The sequence below is a fragment of the Nanorana parkeri genome, unplaced genomic scaffold (assembly GCF_000935625.1).
Source record: "Nanorana parkeri isolate BGI_ZX_2015 unplaced genomic scaffold, ASM93562v1 scaffold1527, whole genome shotgun sequence".
Taxonomy (NCBI): Eukaryota; Metazoa; Chordata; class Amphibia; order Anura; family Dicroglossidae; genus Nanorana; species Nanorana parkeri.
This window is the reverse complement of record NW_017307795.1, coordinates 341,962-360,796: the sequence shown is the minus strand read 5'-3', so window position 1 is coordinate 360,796 and position 18,835 is coordinate 341,962. Positions and strand designations below refer to the sequence as shown.

At 41.9% G+C, this 18,835-nt stretch overlaps 1 protein-coding gene across 1 annotated transcript; it reads left to right on the top strand.

The window, feature by feature from the left end:
- Positions 1 to 2,565: 2,565 nt before the first annotated feature.
- NDUFA6 (NADH:ubiquinone oxidoreductase subunit A6) lies at positions 2,566 to 8,500 on the top strand. The gene is made up of 3 exons (XM_018570390.1): positions 2,566 to 2,746; positions 4,486 to 4,601; positions 8,361 to 8,500. Exons 1-3 carry the CDS (start codon positions 2,617 to 2,619, stop codon positions 8,490 to 8,492), a joined length of 378 nt encoding a protein of 125 aa, XP_018425892.1. The 5' UTR covers positions 2,566 to 2,616; the 3' UTR covers positions 8,493 to 8,500.
- The last annotated feature ends 10,335 nt before the right edge of the window (positions 8,501 to 18,835 follow it).

The window sequence follows — 18,835 nt, the reverse complement described above, 5'->3', positions numbered from 1 at the left end:
TCTCGATCCTGTCACGGCTCTCTGCCGTGACAGGGGAGGGGCTGGATCCCCCTCCCCCCACTCCGATCCGCCAGCGCTGACTGGCAGAACGGACGGGGGAGGGGGCGGGTACAGCTGGCTCTGCCTCTAGATAGGCAGAGCCAGCTGTCACTCACCCATCGATGTCGGGATCAGCTACGGCTGCGGCGTCTCAGTATACCGCGAGCTATACTGAGCCTAGGGTAACGGGAGGACGCTAGTTTGTGTCCTCCCGTTACCCTAAGGAGAACTATGGGGAAAAGCCCTGACCCCATAGTTCTCCTTTAACTATTAAAGCGGACCTTTACACTCAAGATTAAAATTCTACCAATGCTTCCCACCATATATTCAACAATGGGAGCAGGAATTATGGACCCCCTGGACGGAACTACAGAAACAAAAAGTAATTAATCTCAACTTTAATACTTCAATTAGCACTCTAGTGACCGACACAACGTTCCGATTTGTAGCAAGATGGTACTATACACCGGACCGAATATATAAAATGTACCCTACTAAATCGAATCTCTGTTGGAGAAATTGTGGCCAAATTGGTACTTATATCCATATGTGGTGGGATTGCTCTATGATCCAACCATATTGGGCCCAGATAGTAGAACAGATCGAAAGGATTACTACTATTGTAGTACCAACAGACCCGTCGGTATGCCTTTTACATCTTATGGACATCCCGACAGTAGCATATAAACGATCGCTGGTACCCATACTATTGAACGCGGCTAAAACCTTAATACTGCTATTCTGGAATAAAAACACTGTTCCAACTACAAGAGACTGGTATAAAAGAGTAGATTACTATAGACTAATGGAGGAGCTGACGTTTATCCAGAGAGACACCTTTGAAGAATTTGAGTCAACATGGCAACCATGGAATAACTTCAAACGAAAAGTGGGGTTCCATAGGATATAGGACGGAATTACTACTCGTTAATGTCAGCAAACAAACAATAAAAGTGGGACTCTGTTAGGTCGGGATAGAATAGAACAGAATAGAAATACTCAGAGCTATAAAAAATGCGAAGATTAAGGTACTCCCAAGGGATCTACGGTAGGAGTACCGGACTCCCCAAACTCCCCCCCCTTTTTTTTTTTTTTCCTTTATTGTTATATGAGTTAAGGCCACCTGGTAGTTGTTAATTAAATATTTGTATACTTAATACGGGAAAGAGGATAGTGTGGTTGAGTTAAATGTATTGTCTTTATTAGTGTCTTTTTCTTTTCTTTTTTTGTTTTGTGAAAAAAAAATCAATAAAAATTGATTTTAAAAAAAAAAAAAATTCTACCAATGCATCCCTCTATGTATGATGATTAATAATAACATAGACATGTCAGATGTAAAATGCTGTGATTTTTAAATTCTTACCCTTTCAGAGCATTGACTTCCTGCTTTAAAAGTGCAAATGACTTCAGTTTGCCAACGCAATGCACACTGGGATTGCCTTGTTATCAGCAGAGCATTCCTGGGAAATCTCGTCTGTAAACTCATGAGATCTCATCGAAAGGCATTTTCCTCCCCTGAGATGATGTGCATGGTCACATGTCCTAGTCACATGTCTAGTCACATGTGCCAGCAATCCAGGAATAGGAGAGCTAGTAATCTGCCCTTAGTAAACATGGCCGCTGTCAGAAAACTGGTGAAGAAAAGAGAAATAAGGTATGCAAAAAATACAAAGCGTGCAATTATCTAAAAGTATGCGTTTGTAAATTGTCATTATTAAACATTGCTAAAGGTGTGTTTGTTGTTATTTTAAAGAAATGGGTAAAGGTCCGCTTCAACAAAAATGTATCTTATCTGTGTATCACTCAGCTTTAGATCCTCAAATCATCTCTGAATTATTGCTGGCACTGTCCTTCCTCATACTAATTTGTATTGAGATTGTAGTCCATCCAGGTAACGAGCTTGGAGCGGTGGCTACTTTACAACACAACTCGGGGACCATAGGGAACAAGAGTAGCCACCCACGCAGAAGGAAGGACAATGTCAGCACCAATTCAGAGATGATTTGAGGCTCTACAGACGAGTGATACAGAAATAAGTTACATTTTTGTTAATAGTAAAGGTATTTTTAGCATTTTTAAGAGTTGAGCATTTTTAAGGTTCAACTCCTGAGTTTACTGTCACTTTAAGGATGTGTTGGATGTCTGTTTCCCCTGCCCATATTGTGGTTCCATCGGCTCTGGTGACTGGTCCCTAATGTTTCCGGTTTTATGTAGAGTTCAGTGGACTGAACCACATTAAGCAGGGGGGAACCAGATATCAGAGAGAACTAGCCCGGTTAATACAATAATTAAAAATAAGACCTGTTGTCACGTGCACCACATGTACACTATCTATGTATTATCTATACTGTGAATGTTCTATAGCTATGTGGTACAGTAGACATAAGGTTGCACCCACAACATACAAACTCACCACATGACCGACTGACATTAAGCAATAAGTAAAACAGACTGCACATGCGCAGAAGGCGTCGGCGGGGTCGCGCACGGGAAGGAGCGTGTGTGGAACGACAACAAAGCTGTGATTGGCTAGTAGACCGGGGCCGCTCATGCGCTTTAGTGTGAGGTGATTGGAAGATGGCGGCCAAAGCGGCTGCTACGAGGACAGTCGGGGCTGTAAAACCAATTCTGAGCAGAGACCTGCCAGAAGCCAAACGGAGAGTACGGGATCTGTACCGAGCCTGGTACCGGGAGGTGCCCAATACAGGTGAGCCTGAGCACAGCAGGACGGCTCCTGTATGCTCTCCGACCTTGGCAGGCGGTCACCTTGTGAGAGTTCGGTCCTTCCTCGATGGGGGCTACGTCCCTGTATATCCTATAACAGGTCACGGGAAACTATAAGGAAGTTACGTGCTGTAATGGGTTTCCTGTGATAATGCTGGAAAGAATTGGCTTCGATTAAAGTCCATCACCAGGCATCTAAAGGTGTAGCCCAGCTTCTGCACAAATGTCATAAATGCACCCACATAAAACAAAAGGGATTTTATTAAATTACATTCTTGCATTGAAACCTGCAGAGCATTGCACCCACAGTCAGTGTATCATGGATGTTGTGCTCCTACACTGTGTACCTTTCTGCAAGAAAATGTTAAAGGAGAAGTATTGGGAGAGTAAAATGTACTCTTCCCAATAAGAGCCAATGTGTGACACTGAAGCTGTCACAAGCCGGCTGGCTCTATAGATCGAGAACTGGGAGATCACAAACCGCTGATTGCTCAGCTTCCATCTTCTGATTCCCCCTACTCCCCTCAAGTGCTCATTGGAAGAAGCACAGGGGAGGGGGTGGGCACAGCTGGCTCTAGAGAGGCAGATCCAGCTGTCAATCAGGCAGCGGGGTGGATGCTGCCAATATTGTTGGGATCTTTCCTAGCTGCAGAATGGCTCTGTGCTGTCAACATATAGCAGGGAATAGTCCTATCTGCTGACTTTGGATCACAGGAGGACATTAGTAAACATACTGCTTTGACCCAAAAGAGGACGAAAGCCAAAACTATTATATAAGCATCTCTAGGTTTAAATATGTTTGTGGTTGAAGGCTACTCCCTTTCAAAAATGTTGCTAAAGTGGCCGATTGCTGTGAGTCACATACTAAGAGTTTTGGAAATGGCTTATTGCAGTTTTTCCCTCATGGGGTAATAACTGAGACAGATGGAAAATTATTTTCCAATTGTGAACCCCACCAGTGCTAGGCATTTGTCCAGATTTTTCTCCTTTAGTTCAAAATCACTTGACTCCCCCCACCCCCACTAAGGAGTGTGGATAGAAGAATCACCCCTGGTGGCTATTGTATTCTGACAGCCAGTGGCCTCAGCTATCAAAATATCCAAACAGAGACTGCATCTGATTGGCCGCAGTCACTGTTCAACTGAAGTTGGTCGGGTGGTTCGTACCGGCAGGGCCATCAACAGATTGAATTTCAGCAGGAAACGACAAAAATTTGATCCATGTATGGTGAGCGCACCACATTGATAATATGGCCTGCCTAAGGAACAAGGTACAATCTATTTTAGATCTACCATCAAATATGTAGTACAAAGGCCTGGCTGATGTGCTCTAAATTGAATTGTTTAGGTGTTTATTAGATTTAGATTAGTTTTGGTAAATCTAAGATTGGACAATCAGATTGTATATTGTGTTTGGCCAGCTTAAGGGTTGTTTGTGACCGCTATTTAGGTAGAACTGGAAAATGGTCTCCACTGTTTGAATTTTGATTCTCCCCTTCACCAGAGACACCATGGCCACATAACTGGCATAACAAGATTTCCTAGGTTTTGGTTCTCTTATTTTGCAGTCACCGTGCTGAATATTAGAAAGGAAAGTTGTGTGGAGGACAGGTTCACTTTGCAATATTAGACCTGCAGTTCAGTTTTGCTGATCCCTGACTTTTCTTTCCGTGCCACGCTGCATGTACCCATCTCTCGATTAAATCTGACTTATTTCTTCCAGTACATGTTTATCAGCTGGACATCAGTGTCAAACAAGGACGGGACAAGGTGAGAGAGTTGTTCCAGAAGAATGCACATGTCACAGACCCAAGGGTGATTGATCTACTTGTCATCAAGGTAAAGTCTTACTCTTTTTATAGTCATCATAATATCCTAACGCCTACAGGGAGCTTTTACCTTGTACTGTCTACTTTCAACGTGGTGAACCTCGTCTGATGAAGCAAGGTAATATATATACACATAGATACGTTGCATTACCATGAAGGGTGAGTGCCCGAGGAGCCATCCATTTTTTTTCCAAGTACAGATGAGCATAACAAAGGCATCATGTGCACTAAAATTAACTTCTGTATAAATAAATATACGTGTACAGGTACATTTATTAAGGGAGAACTATGAGGTAAGTGATTTTCACTCAGCCTCATAATCTGAGCCGACCTGTGACAATGAAACTCACAGGTCGGCTCAGTAGATCGGGAAGTGAGCAAACACATACCGGCGCTCGCTCACTTCTCCATCTATCCGTGCAGAGAGCCGTGACTGTCACTCACGGCGCCCTGCCGGGATTCTCCCCTCTCTGATCCTCCAGCGCTGACTGGCGGAACGGACAGGGGAGGGGGGCGGTTACAGCTGGCCCTGCCTCTAGATAGGCAGAGCCAGCTGCCACTCGCGTAGCTGGGTGGATCCAGACAGAGTTGTCTGGATCCGTTCCAGGCTGCGGCGTCTCAGTATACCGTGAGCAGTAGCTTGCGGTATACTGAGCTTAGGATGACGGGAGGACGCTAGTTTGTGTCCTCCCGTTACCCTTTGGAGAACTATGGGGAAAAGCCCTGGCCCCATAGTTCTCCTCCTCTAATGTACATTTACTGAAAACAGATCTGTGATACACTTGCACGAATATTGTGCAACATAGAAACTTGTATGTACCATCATTGTATTCCACAGGCCTTCCTAAAATACATATAATTCTACTGTGTTCAGTGCTAAAAAAAAAAAAAATAATCAGTTTTAGAAAATGTTTGTAATGTGTTTTATATAGTCAGTTTCCAGCCTGTAGGTGAAGCTAATCTAACCTTCAAGTGTATCTAAACCCAAAATCAAACATGAATAATATATTGCAGCTTACCAGTCCTTAGATGCGGTGGCTACATTAACATTAGTTTTCACTTATCAGGCTATTTTCACCTTACTTTCACCTGGTAATACTGTGAATAACACACATCCTGGCCCTCCATTTCTCCACTGAATATATGGAAGGAGTCTTGGTTGCCACTCAGGCTGGACTTCAAACATGTCTGCCTTTGTTCATCTCCAGTATATAGGGGTTTATGGGATTAGTCCTTCACAGAAGCAAGATGAGATTTTGTTTTTTTCTGTCTGTATACCTTACAGGAAGTGACAAGGACGCTGCATTTCAGGCAAGATAAGCATTTATTATTCTGTATTTGCTGAAAATGTCTGTAGCCTGAAAAAAAAAGAACTTGTGCAGCCACCAAATATAAGAACTGGTAAGCTTCAGTATATTTGATTCTTTTTGGGTTTAACCCTGTTGCTGCCAGAGCTGTTTTGCACATGTTAAAATGCACATTTTAGCCCTGAGGATTATGTAATACTTAACACCACCACCCACCCCACCCCCCCGAGTTATGTTTCCTGAAAGCGGAAACCCTCTGGAATAAAATGGTGGCAGTTGCAAATTTTGATGTCACATGATATTAGCGCAACTGTTTTTCAAACCCAAATTTTCATTGGAAAAAAAAAATATATATAATATATTTTTTTTTTGGTAAAATATAAAGAGGTTTGCGACGAGTTAATGGATACCCAACATGCCGAGCTTCAAAATTGCATGCACCTGTGAAATAGCAAAAATCTACAGTACCCCAAATTGTCCATAGTCAATGCTTTAAAAGCCTTTGCATGTAATCAGAGTTAACTATGAATAATAGTCCTACAGTTGATGCCGTCACTCCGGAGATACCGAACGTGTGGCGCATACATCGTTTTCATATGTAGGCGTACTTGACGTATTTGCTTTAGTATGTACACAGTAGCGGAGGACTTTAAATTGTTTTTCAATTTATTTTACTTACCTTTTTTTTTTTTACTTCACTCTGTTGCTACCACATAGGGGGCTGATGTAATAGCAATTTAGTGGTGCCAGGTCCTCTTTAAGGAGACATTAGGGTTCTATTTGTCTAACTTCATTGTGAATAAATATGATGCTCTATACCAGTGGTAGGCAACCTTGGCGCCCACCTAAGGTGAAAACTATAAATCCCATTAGGCATTGCTAGACTCTGTCAGCCACATGCAGAGGCAGATAGCTGCATGAAGAGATCTGTAGTTTCACCCCTGCTGGAATGCCAAGGATGCCTATTCCTGCTCTACACTGTAAATTGTGGCATGAAAAAAGAGTTGGTCTAAAAGCAGGTTGTGGATCCCCAAAGGAAGACTATTCCTTTCTGCCTGTTCACAGCACACAGGAAGAGAGATGGTGTTTACAAAGAGGTATAGGAAGCATAGCTTTCTGGACATGCTTATGAAGCATGTTGGATGTGGAAGAGCTAAAACATTGCAGCTGAGCATATTAGGAGAGGTTACTTATATAGGGCTAAGCAGTGTTAGTGGGCTGTGCAAGTGAAGGGCAGTCTAATTCTAGCCTTTCAGTATATTTCCCAAAGATCGCTGTAAACCATGTCAGTTTCTAAGACGGCAACATTAGAGAATGCACAGTCTGAATCCTAAATCCATACTAATTATGAGGGTATTGTGTCGCGTCAAGGAAGGGACCCTACGTGGCCCTGAAACGTTGGCATTTTCTGACATCACTTGCAATGAAGTGCTAGTAACCTATCATCACACAAACCGATGTAAGACACAGCCAAGCATCTAGCATTTTTACTGCACTCATGGCACTTTAAAGCTCAACTGAATGTTCAGTTTAAATCCAGTAATTACACTTTATGCTTCAAAACAAAAGCTGTGCAAAGTCTTAGTTACATTTTCTTTAGAAAGCAGCCACAGTCTAAGCAGAAAAGCCGGTCCTCTTCCAGCATGCCGTACAGAAGGACCCTCTGTGTGGAAGCAGTGGGTTCTCTGCAGAGGTCTGTCACAGGCAGAGCTCTGACTTGTAGAAATGTGTATATATTATATATGATAGGATATCAAGTGCTGTCAGAACTGTAGTATCTTCTGTTAGCCTATCGTTTTTCAGTTGGGTAAAATCTCATTAATGGTGGAAATGATGTGATGGAAGCAAATGGTAAATGTCTTCCAATTTATGTATTCATGTACTGTATATTAAGGGTTCAGTCAGACAAGTGGCTGCCGGCCAGAATCTGGGAGTGTTGCCAGTGGAGAAACTAGTCCCATGCACACATTGGGGAAACATAAAATGTGTCTGAGACAAGTTTACTCTCAACTGGTGTTGTTGCCCATAGCAACCAATCAGCCTCTATCTTTCATTGTTTCCACAGAGTACAAATCAATGGCTGGCGCTGCTGCTGCTCACATGTAACCATTCATACTAGCAGTTACATGCACATAGGGCTTCTGACCAGGGCCGGTGGTTCTATGCAGCTAATCATCCAGTTCATATGCGGCCATATCACAGACTGCAGCTGCGTCCAGATCCAAAGCTTAGTCACCACTGAATTCTGCAGTCTAGCTACCTGTCTGAATGAACCCTAATAAATCTGATGTCATATATACATATACAGCCTTTATGTGATAAACTAACATTATTCTTAGGATAGGACCCCATTACCATATCTTATTGTTGACAGGTCTGTGTGTTTAAATACAGGATTTACTTTTCTTGGGTAATTTTATGCAACATCTCAAATAGTTATTAATTATTGGTTTTATTTTTAGGGTAAGATGGAATTAGAAGAGACAATAAAAGTTTGGAAGCAAAGGACCCATATGATGCGCTATTTTCATGAAACTGAGACTCCACGGCCCACTGACTTCCTGGGCAAATTTATTGCGGGTCAAGACTTTTAATGACCTTTTCTCCAAGTATTTGTTGTAAAATATGTATTTCAAAGCAAATAAAATGTAAATTATAGATTTAGGTCATTTTGGTCTTGTTTTAAAATAATGCCAAACATGAGAAGAGATATGGAAACACAAAACCCCACAATATGTAGCAGGGCATGCATCAATGTGATTTAACAAAGAGGATAGTCCTATAAGATATATAAAATGGCTTCAAAGGCATGACACATTATAAGAAACCTTAAAGGAGAACTATGGGGTTAGGGCTTTTCCCCATAGGTCTCCTTAGGGTAACGGGAGGACACAAACTAGCGTCCTCCCGTTACCCTAAGCTCGTGGTATACTGAGATTCCAGAGCGGATCCCGACATCGATGTCGATCCGCCTAGCTGCGTGAGTGACAGCTGGCTCTGCCTATCTAGAGGCATAGCCAGCTGTACCCTACCCCGTCCGTTCCGCCATCGGGGAGGGGGGAATCCAGCCCCTCCCCTGTCACGGCAGAGAGCCGTCGCAGGATCAAGAGGTGAGCGAACGCTGGTATATGTTTGCTCACCTCCCGATCTGCTGAGCCGACCTGTGACAGTCTCATTGTCACAGGTCGGCTAGAACTATGAGGTGAGTGAAAAGCACTCACCTCATAGTTCTCCTTTAAGGCCCCGTTCACACCTGGGCGTTTTGTAGCGCATTCTTATGCTCTGCAAAACGCTCAAACACCGAAATCCCATTATTTCCTATGGGTATGGTTCACACCTGGGCGTATTACAGGCCGTATGAACGCGCTACAAAACGCCCTACACCCAAAGAAGTACAGGAGCTTCTTTGGGGCGTATTTGCCGCGTGTATCCATTGGGATACAGCCAGGTAGCCCTCGGAAACGCGCGTTTGTCACGGGTCCATCAAGTCCAACATTTTGGGTGTGCGTGTGTGAATATGTAGGATGAGAAGAGCAAGCCTTGATGCTACTAACATAAAGCAAAGCGTTGCCCATCATAACAGCCCAGTATCAGGGCATAACAGTATAGCATGTAGGCTGCTTCCGGAATTTTATACCGGACGTCAGTTTTTTTTTATTAAGACAATCTCCCTCACTGTGGATTTGTGGGTAGAGACAGCAGCACTAAGTGTTTTTGCATGCAGTGACTTAAATTACAACTTCTTTTTTTTTTTTACCCTATGTATCCTGGTAACTTCTGTCACCTACAGCAAAAGTGAGGAGGAATGCAAAATTTTACAACTGTCACCGGAACAGTTGTATTGGGGACAGTTCTGGTAACTATGTTGTGGGAAATGTTGTCCCTGGAGATAGGAATAGGGCTATGTGGAGCACTGCAAACCTAACAGAAGTTGTAGCCCTTGTTTATTCTATTCAAAACCAACAAGAAAAAAAATGCTTAAAGTTTCACATGAACCTTATAAACACAGAAGACATGTTCTTAGCATTATGAATGTGATTAGTACTTGTAAAAGAACATTAAGGAAGTCATGGAGAAAAATATAGGTATTAAAGTTATCAGTAATAACAGACTAACAACATAATGGAGAAACCTTTGTAAAAACAAATAGTAAAGGATATACAGTAGAATCTAGTACATAAATGAGCAGCCACTAGATGGCAACAATGATACAAACAAAGGACATTTCCAGGTGCCAAGAACAGAATGCGACATCAAAGTACAAAAGGGACTTATAGGTATATTCTACTTTTTGCTAAATAATTATGAATAACAAGTATATAAATATGAAATGAATATTCAAGTAATGGAAACATTATGACATAGCTTTATATCTGACAGGAACAGGCTGTCCACCAAAGGTTAATGAACATGCAAGCAGGAGACTAGTGAAAGGGGCACCTGAGAGACACTGAAGGTAACTGAAAGAAGGTTGTATAGTGTGATGAGAACAGAATTGAGCTTTTTGGTCATCAGACTAAAAACTAAAAACTTACTTTTGTCTCCGCCGCGCTCTCCCGTCCGAAGATCTGAAGATTCTCAGGTGGCTGCAAAGGATCTTGGTGCCGGCGCATGCGCAGTAGAGATCTTTGGCTTAGAGATATGTCACTTGAAAGTAATATCAATATCCTCAACCGTCCAACTCTAAATCCAATAGAGAATTTGTGGTTGAACTTGGAACATGCTGTTCACTTACGATTTTCGTGCAAAATTGCAGAGCTCATAGAGCTGCAATGAGGTTATCTGCTAAATATTGACTTTTAGGGGGTGTATACTTCTCAGTCAGTTTTTGTTTTCCATTGTTATCTGCATATTTATTTAAATTTATATCTGTTTTCTCTTTAACATAAAAAAACATGTAAAAACAAACATGGTTCAATGTTCTATAACAATAAAACATGAAAACTTCCAAGGAAGTAAATAATTATATGAACTGTATGTAGAAGATTAAAAGGAGAACTATGGGGTTAAGGCTTTTCCCCATAGTTCTCCTTAGGGTAACGGGAGGACACAAACTAGCGTCCTCCCATCACCCTAGGCTCAGTATACCGCGAGCTGCTGAGCCGACCTGCGACAGTCTCATTGTCACAGGTCGGCTAGAACTATGAGGCGAGTGAAAATCACTCATCTCATAGTTCTCATTTAAGTGCTGCGGTACTTTGACTGACATTTATTCCGTCATGCAACGCTGTACTGAAATGATCCCTAATGTCTACTGGGGACCCCAAAAGAAGCAGAGATTCAGATTCTGACGAAGCCCCGGGAAAGTAGGTGGGGCGAAACATGTCATGGCAGTGGACGTATAGCTGAGAATTGACCTGCCATGTCAGGAGGCTAACTGCTAGCTGCACGGGCATCTGCCTAAAACCTACGTGTGACTGCACTAAAATTCATTGGACCTTCAAAGTAAAATAGCAAAGATATTTTTGATATCTCTTTGCCAGCCACGGGTTAATCACAGGGATCGATCCAGAAACCCACGGAAGTCGGATTGCAATGGGGGGGAAAAACGCAGCATATGTCAGTACTCCCTTTTTTGGACTTATTTAAAACATATGTGAGGTGACCCCTCCGGAGATACCCAGTTACATATTGAACGGGACTGTATCATTTTCCACTACATCCAATCTGAGACTTTGTACTTATTATTTACATTGCCTAAAAATCCAGCCGGGCACGTACAAGAAATCACCTATCACCAGCTGCACTGTTTTATCAGGATACACAGATTCTATTACCCCATAGAGGGTCTATTTGATTTCAACAGTAATTCCTTGCTCAACCTACACCTGGTATCGGCTATAGAGGTGATCACAACATTGTGTTTCAAGCGCTGTCAGCTCGACACCTAACACTGAGGCCTGGTTCACACGGTCCTACGCGCTGTAAAACGCTCAACATGTGAAAACCAATAATTGTCTATGGGCATGGTTCCCACCTGGGCATATTTTAGCGCGTAGGAACGCGCTGAAAAACGCCCTACGCCCAAAGAAGTACAGGAGCTTCTTTGGGGTGTTTGTCCACGCTTTTCCATTGGTATTCCCGAGTGTGGATCAAGGTTAACAAAGCAGTAACCCCGAGCCACACTCGGGAATACAGCATACAGGTCTTACCTTGTCCGCGATCCCCGCTGCCGACTTCCGGGTTCCGTCCCTTGCGAGTGGCTGTGTCGCAGGGGGGCGGAGCCGGCGGGAAGTTTGAAAGTGTAAAAAAATTTTTTTTTTTAAATGGAGAAAAAAACAAAAAAATAAATTCTACCGCCAGTAAAACTCACTGAACGGAAAAACGTGCTGAAAAAATATGCTCAGGTGTGAACCCAGCCTTAGAGCTCCACCTGCCTAAATTTTGATATTCTTCAGCTTGTCCGTGTATGTATGAATGTAGTGAGTGTGCTGTTGGCTGGTCAGCCAATTTTTAACCAGGTTGCAGGTGGTGATTTGGTGATTTGATCTGTGATCCGTTTTTTACAAAAATTATCAAATAAAATGTATATTTTTATACTCCAGCAGGCAATCTGAACCTCATTAACTGTCTTTGATTTGGTCTTCTTCAGACCTCATCACCCTTTGTTCTACTGTCCTGTACAATAACACCTTGACCTCCTCCCTTCGTGTATGACCTGTACCTTAATGATGCACTGTATTTACCAACTCAATGTTTTAACCACTTCAACACCAACATGTTTCTTCAATTCCAAAAATTGTGGCAAAAAAGGGAAATTACCTTAGGGGTCATTTGTGAATGATCATACGGTCCCGGCATTTTTATTTGATATGATTACAAAAAAAGGTAAAGGAAGCTGTTTTTTCCCCCTTTTATATAGTAAAAAAAAAAGTGGTCTCGGAAATTATATACATTTCATTTGGGTACATTGTTGCATGCCTGGGAGTAATTGTCAATCACAGCACTGAAAACTTGCCTGGTAATGAATGGGTATGTACTGGCTAGTACTCAGGTGGTTAAAAAAAAGTACAATTTTATTAGCCTGATGCAGTGTGACTCTGACTCGCACATTTTAGTTGGCCTAATATGATTTTATCACCCAGAGAGGAATTCAGTATTATGCTGTATGTTGCATAAGGTGTATGTGTATAGGACAGTTTCTCACCCAGATGGAAAGGTTATCCTTTGGTTTGAATTGAGACCGCAAGTTAAAAGAACGTAAATAAAAAAAGAAACTCTGGTGAATCCAGCTGGAAAAAGAAACCATTGAGATTGCTCAGGAATGACTTGCTCCCGTTTCCAGAGAAAGCTTTGCTACAAGCATAAAAGCAGATGTGCTGAAAAAAAGACCTTACAAATACAGACTAAGTCTATAACCAAATGTTTTATTGCACTGAATGAACAATATAGATACTCCCCAGGGGTGAAACACTCAGCACCCAGGGTTACATAAAATATCAGCAGCCCATTACCTCGATCCTCCCACCCAAAAAAAAACGTTTCTCCATTGCTGGTACTCTAATAAAACCCAGCTCCTGCATGCATAGCCAGAGAAGGCACAGCTCTAACAGAGCATACACTGTGGTTAAAACTCCAACTGCACATGCACAGCAGAATTAATAGTTTCAGTTAAGCTGGCTGTGCATGGGATGTTTGGCTACCCACTTGCGCAAATCCTGGCTTACATGAAGGGGCTTTTAAAAAATGTTCAAAAATGATACAATGGAAAAGTAGATACTTTATAAACCATGGCTGTATAAATGACAAAAGAGCTCTTAGAGGAACAAACGTTCACAAAAAGTGTTGTTCACAACTATTTGCCCATTTATAAAGAGCCCCCCCCTTCCCCCCCGAATGTAAAAATGTAACCACCTATGCTTTATAAAACAAAACAGTAAACAATAGAGCAACAGGGTTGTTTTGGAAGAATGTTTTTCTCACAATGCAAAAACATTTTACGGATGAATAATCATAATGCAAATATGGTACACATGATGGCCGTAATTACCAAGACAGGTTATATCAACTAATGAAATACTCTACAGGTAAAGATAATAGAAGGATGCTTCTAAATGGTGAACTCATTAAAGTGCATGAAATATTCTGTTATCGCATTATTTATTTTTTACGTCACGCATACTTGTGTGCGAAATTGGTAAGACCTGGGTACACGTTCTTTTGTTCACTTCAGAACTGCATCCCTCCCCATTCAAGTTAATGGAAATACAAAAGCAGCTTGATGACGCTTAGGAAAAGATCAAACGCTGCCGACAATCACCTGTGAATAATGACAGCACAAACATGTCAAACTTAAGAAAACTATGGGCAGAAGAAAACTGAACCCTTGCAGCGGGGCTACCCCACACTGCAAAGATATACTCATCCGGACCGCAGTCTCACCTGGCTGTTAGACCCATCCCTGCAGCCTCTTTCCCCCTCACTACAGCAGTCTAAGAACCTGAGAATCATGTCTAATACATGAGTGGAGGGGGAAAGAGACTGCAGGGACCAGTCTAGCAGCCAGAGAGGACCGAGGTTCAGGTGGGTACATCTTTGTTCTTTTAGACCCTAGACCAGTGGTTTCAAAGTACCGGCCCACAGCCAGCTCACAAGTCTGGTACGCGGTCACGGACCCCGTACCAGACTTGCGGGAGCAGCTACACGGTCTGCATCTCTGTCGGATGCAGACCGCATAGCTGCTTCTGTGCCGACACTCAGATCTTTTCGGCCGGCGTCTTTGCTGAACGCTGGTTGAAAGGATTGATTAGTAAGGTCTGTAACAGACCTTACTAATCGCTACTAGATCACCAGGGATCGCGGCTCGCAGCCTCCTCCCTGCACCAAGGTAAGCAGGAGAGGGGGCTGTCTATTTAATTTGCATGTGGGTGTGCAGGGGGAGCGGCTGGGAATTATATTATGTTATATGTGGGGGTGGGACGGACTGGGAATTACACAATGTTATGCGGGGGGCTGGGCATTATTTTATATATGTGTGGGGGGACTGCTGGCAGTGTGTGTGTATTATTTGTGGAGAGTATAAGTGTGTGTTGTGGAAAGTAGAAGTGTATTTGGCTCCATTCGCACCTGTATCTTTAGGTGCAATTACATGCGTTTCCTGTATCAGGAATCCCTAATCTGGCCTTTACCACTCTCCCTGTACGCAATGATTGTGTATTCAGGGAGAGTGTTTTCTAACCGCATGTAATAATATCACATATCATCCATTACATGCGGTGTGCAGGAGTTTACGTGCAAATTCTGTCACTTGATCATTAACTTGAATGGGTGACAGCGGCCGCTTCTAAATGCCCGATTAGGGATTCCTGCTGCGGGAAAACGCAAGTTTCTGACACAGGAATCCTTAATCGCACCTAAACCTACAGATATGAATGGGGCCTTATTGTGTGTGTACATTAGTGTCTGTAGTACCATATCGCATATTTGTCGAGTGGCCCCCGAGGGAATTGAGTTTGAGACTCCTGCCCTAGACAAAAATGAGCACTTAACCCTTAATGCACCTGAAAGCATGCTGTGTTTTCCCATCTACACAAGCCCTTATTTTATACAATGAAATAGTTATTTTGCTACTACAAGCAGTTCTTATTATACCTCCACCCAGATGCCACCTTCTGCTCCCTTGAACTTTACAGTTAATGCCAGCCTGAAGTGGCAGAATTATAGGCAAGGAAAGCCCCACACAGTAATCTTAGTGAACTGTACCGCAACAACTGATAATATAACTTGCATATGACAACTGCAGCTAGTTCATGTAATAATACCTTCAGTGATCTATAAAACAAAACATGGTGATAAAAATGACCACATTCCCTGACCTAAATGTTTTTCTAAGGTAACCCCACCAGTAGTACAGGCGCCTTGTAGTGTCTGTCGTTACCTATGTTGATTTTTCTGTTGATTGTGGAGGCCCCTTGGATTGTAAACCAAGGCTGTCCATGGGGCCTTTACTTCTTCCCAAGTCAAGATTAAAGTTCATCACATCGTAGAGCTAAGTCCTGCCCCTCTAACAACTTTCAAATGCCCCATATGCAATGGGTAGTAGATGTTCTAGCAAATTTAAGAGCTGAATGACAGGGATGGTCCTAGCACCAGGAGGGTGCAAACCATGCACAGCCTGGGCATAGGATCCAAAAGGGGCTAACTCAGGTACTGGGAGATACCACAGGGTGACTACACTTCAGCACTGTTGTTACCATTGAAATGTTTTAGGCTAAGTCTGGTTCATATTAAACATAGTAGGCTAGATAGGAACATATCCATCCTAACAAGTTTAGTTGGGACCGGGGCATAATTACATATGTTAAAATGATGAGCAGAGCATGCTTAGAATGTGTGTCATTCCTCGAAGACAAGGAAACATTTCCAAAATTCTCAGTTTATAGTATAGTGGCAACATGAGGATGTGTGGCACATCCCATGAATGGCTATCAACAGTCAGAGGTGTAGGAAACGTTATTATCTAACACATTTAGTGCTTTTACGGTTCCACAAAAGCACCGCTTCCCCCGAACCAGACCTCCACAGTTGGTCTAGTTCCGTTAATCCCCTGTGCTAGGCATCCTCGTGTAACCAATGGACAATCAGCAAAGGGATCATTTTGCCGGTGCATTGACTTCCGCTGATCTCCGAGGAGACAAGTTTTATGTGTGCATTGATGCCTCCTAACATGTTGGTCCCAGGCACAACTAAAGGTGAACAGTTTTATCACTAGACTGGATGTTCTATTATGCCTACCTAGCTCTTTATACTTAGAAGCACACATCTATTGTCTTTACAGGTCTCATTACACACAATACCTGTACACTATTTTCCAGTGGCCTCCTTTGAGAACCTGGAAATAAATCAGATGTTCTTTAGGAGCTTTCAACTACCCACTTTTGAGCCACATAATATACAGTAAGTGACATGCTACGCCTTCATTTAGGGTTTTCTAGAAGAATGCAAGAAATATGCAAAGGGAAATTTACAAAGATAAGCACAAGGAGATACCAGCATGAATCCATTACAAATCTTTTGGTAATTCATCAAGGTATTTGTAAAACATCTTTTTGATTTTGTGAAACCTGTATTTCTGCAAACATGTTTGGCAAATGTTTTACTTCAGTTGCAATGTTTTTGAGAGGAAACAGAGGTCCGTACACAGACAGGTGATAAACTTGTAAGCAAGACATAGCTCATCACCTGAAAGTATCATGCATGTCAGCCATCATGAATCTCTATGATGAATGGAGCTGTTATATACAAACAATACCACAGTGGACCGAAGCAGTCTAAAAACATACAAAATTGCTTTCTTCTAGCAAACTCTACTGCAACACAAAGATGGGCGTGTATGACAGCTTCATCGATTACAGGGATAGAGACTCATTTTGAACCGGCATAACTATTCATTCGACAACTGGAAAGGAAAACAAAACATTTTAGAACTTCTAATAAATTTGTTTTACGGGTATTATGGTTTTTCCTTTTGCCTCTTTGTAATTTCCAAAAAAACAATCTAAAAATCCAACTAAATAAAACAAATACATGCTAAATAAATTATGACAGACATATTTTGTTTAGCTTTCTTTGGATGTTGAAAGCCAAGATAAAAAAGATAAAAGACACTGAAAATATTAATGTCACAGCTACTAAAAGTCAACATTACAAATATTTCAATATGGTCCCAGAATACTTTTTTAATATTGACGCTAAAGCAGTTTTAAAATAACGTTGAATAAAAAATGGGAAACATGAACACATGAAGGCATTTGGTTGTGCTGTTTTGAGAAGAGGGCACGTTTTTTTTCTTTGAAAACAAGAGATTTTGAATCAACAGCTATGGGCAGCACTGGAAAAGCCTTACATTGACTGCAAGTAAAACAAAAAAAAAATGAACAATTCATTAACAATGATAGGTAGGAATTTCACAGGAATAACAAATGGAAAAATTATAATTCAGTCACAGTTTTAAAAATGATTACTTCAATGCATCACCATTCACTCCCTGAAAAAGCAAGATTAAGCATTTAGAGAGTCTTGTATTGGTCCTTTATTCAGAGGAACATGAGAAAGTGCCAACTTGCTAATTTCTATTATACTGAATTTATATTGTATATTGTAAAATTCATTACAGGGATTATAATGGCTTGATGGTGACAGATTTGTTCCTTTTTTTCTACAGAAGGTAAAAACTTTCAGCACTTGGTCACACTAGGTCACGCAGAGTTTTACAATATACGGTACACTATCATCACAAGTGAAGCTGAAATCCGTTTCATTACTTGTAAATGTCAGGCTCTGTGCAGCCATAAATGACTGTGCGTACTTTGTTCCCATGTATTTACTGCACAAGGTGAAACCATGCATATTAATAAGGCTTAATGGTTCAAATGTAGTACAATTAAAGAAAGTCATCTTGGGGAAAAGGATGGAGTGCAGTTATTAGTTGTGCTGGAGTCCTTGCCTTCTGTTCCGTGGTCTCATATTAGTCACAATAAAACACACCATGAAAAATGATGCTATGTTGTTAAGTATGGTAAAACAGAAACCTTTTTTGGGAAACAAAAAGTGTTTGTCCATACAGGGAAATTTCTGTACCACAGCCACCAACACCTTTCAACAATTTAGGTACGTCAACTTTTACCGTGTGCATTTTCCTTAGACTAATAAAAAGCATGAATATTATACTTCCTCTAAACCCTTGGTTCTCAACTGGTGGGTCATGACCCAAAAGTGGGTCGTGACCCCATGTCCAGTGGGTCGCCACATGCCTTCCACTTTTCTAGGTGAAAGGATCCTCAGTCTCCACCTAGAGAACCACTGTCAGTTCTCGCACTGAGCAGCCATTAAAAAATATTATGCCCGATGCCGAGTGTTGACTTGACGTGGGGTGAGGGGGGGCTTTGGCCGCGAGGGAGCTCCATCCATACGTGCATTGCTTATAGCTCATCACATT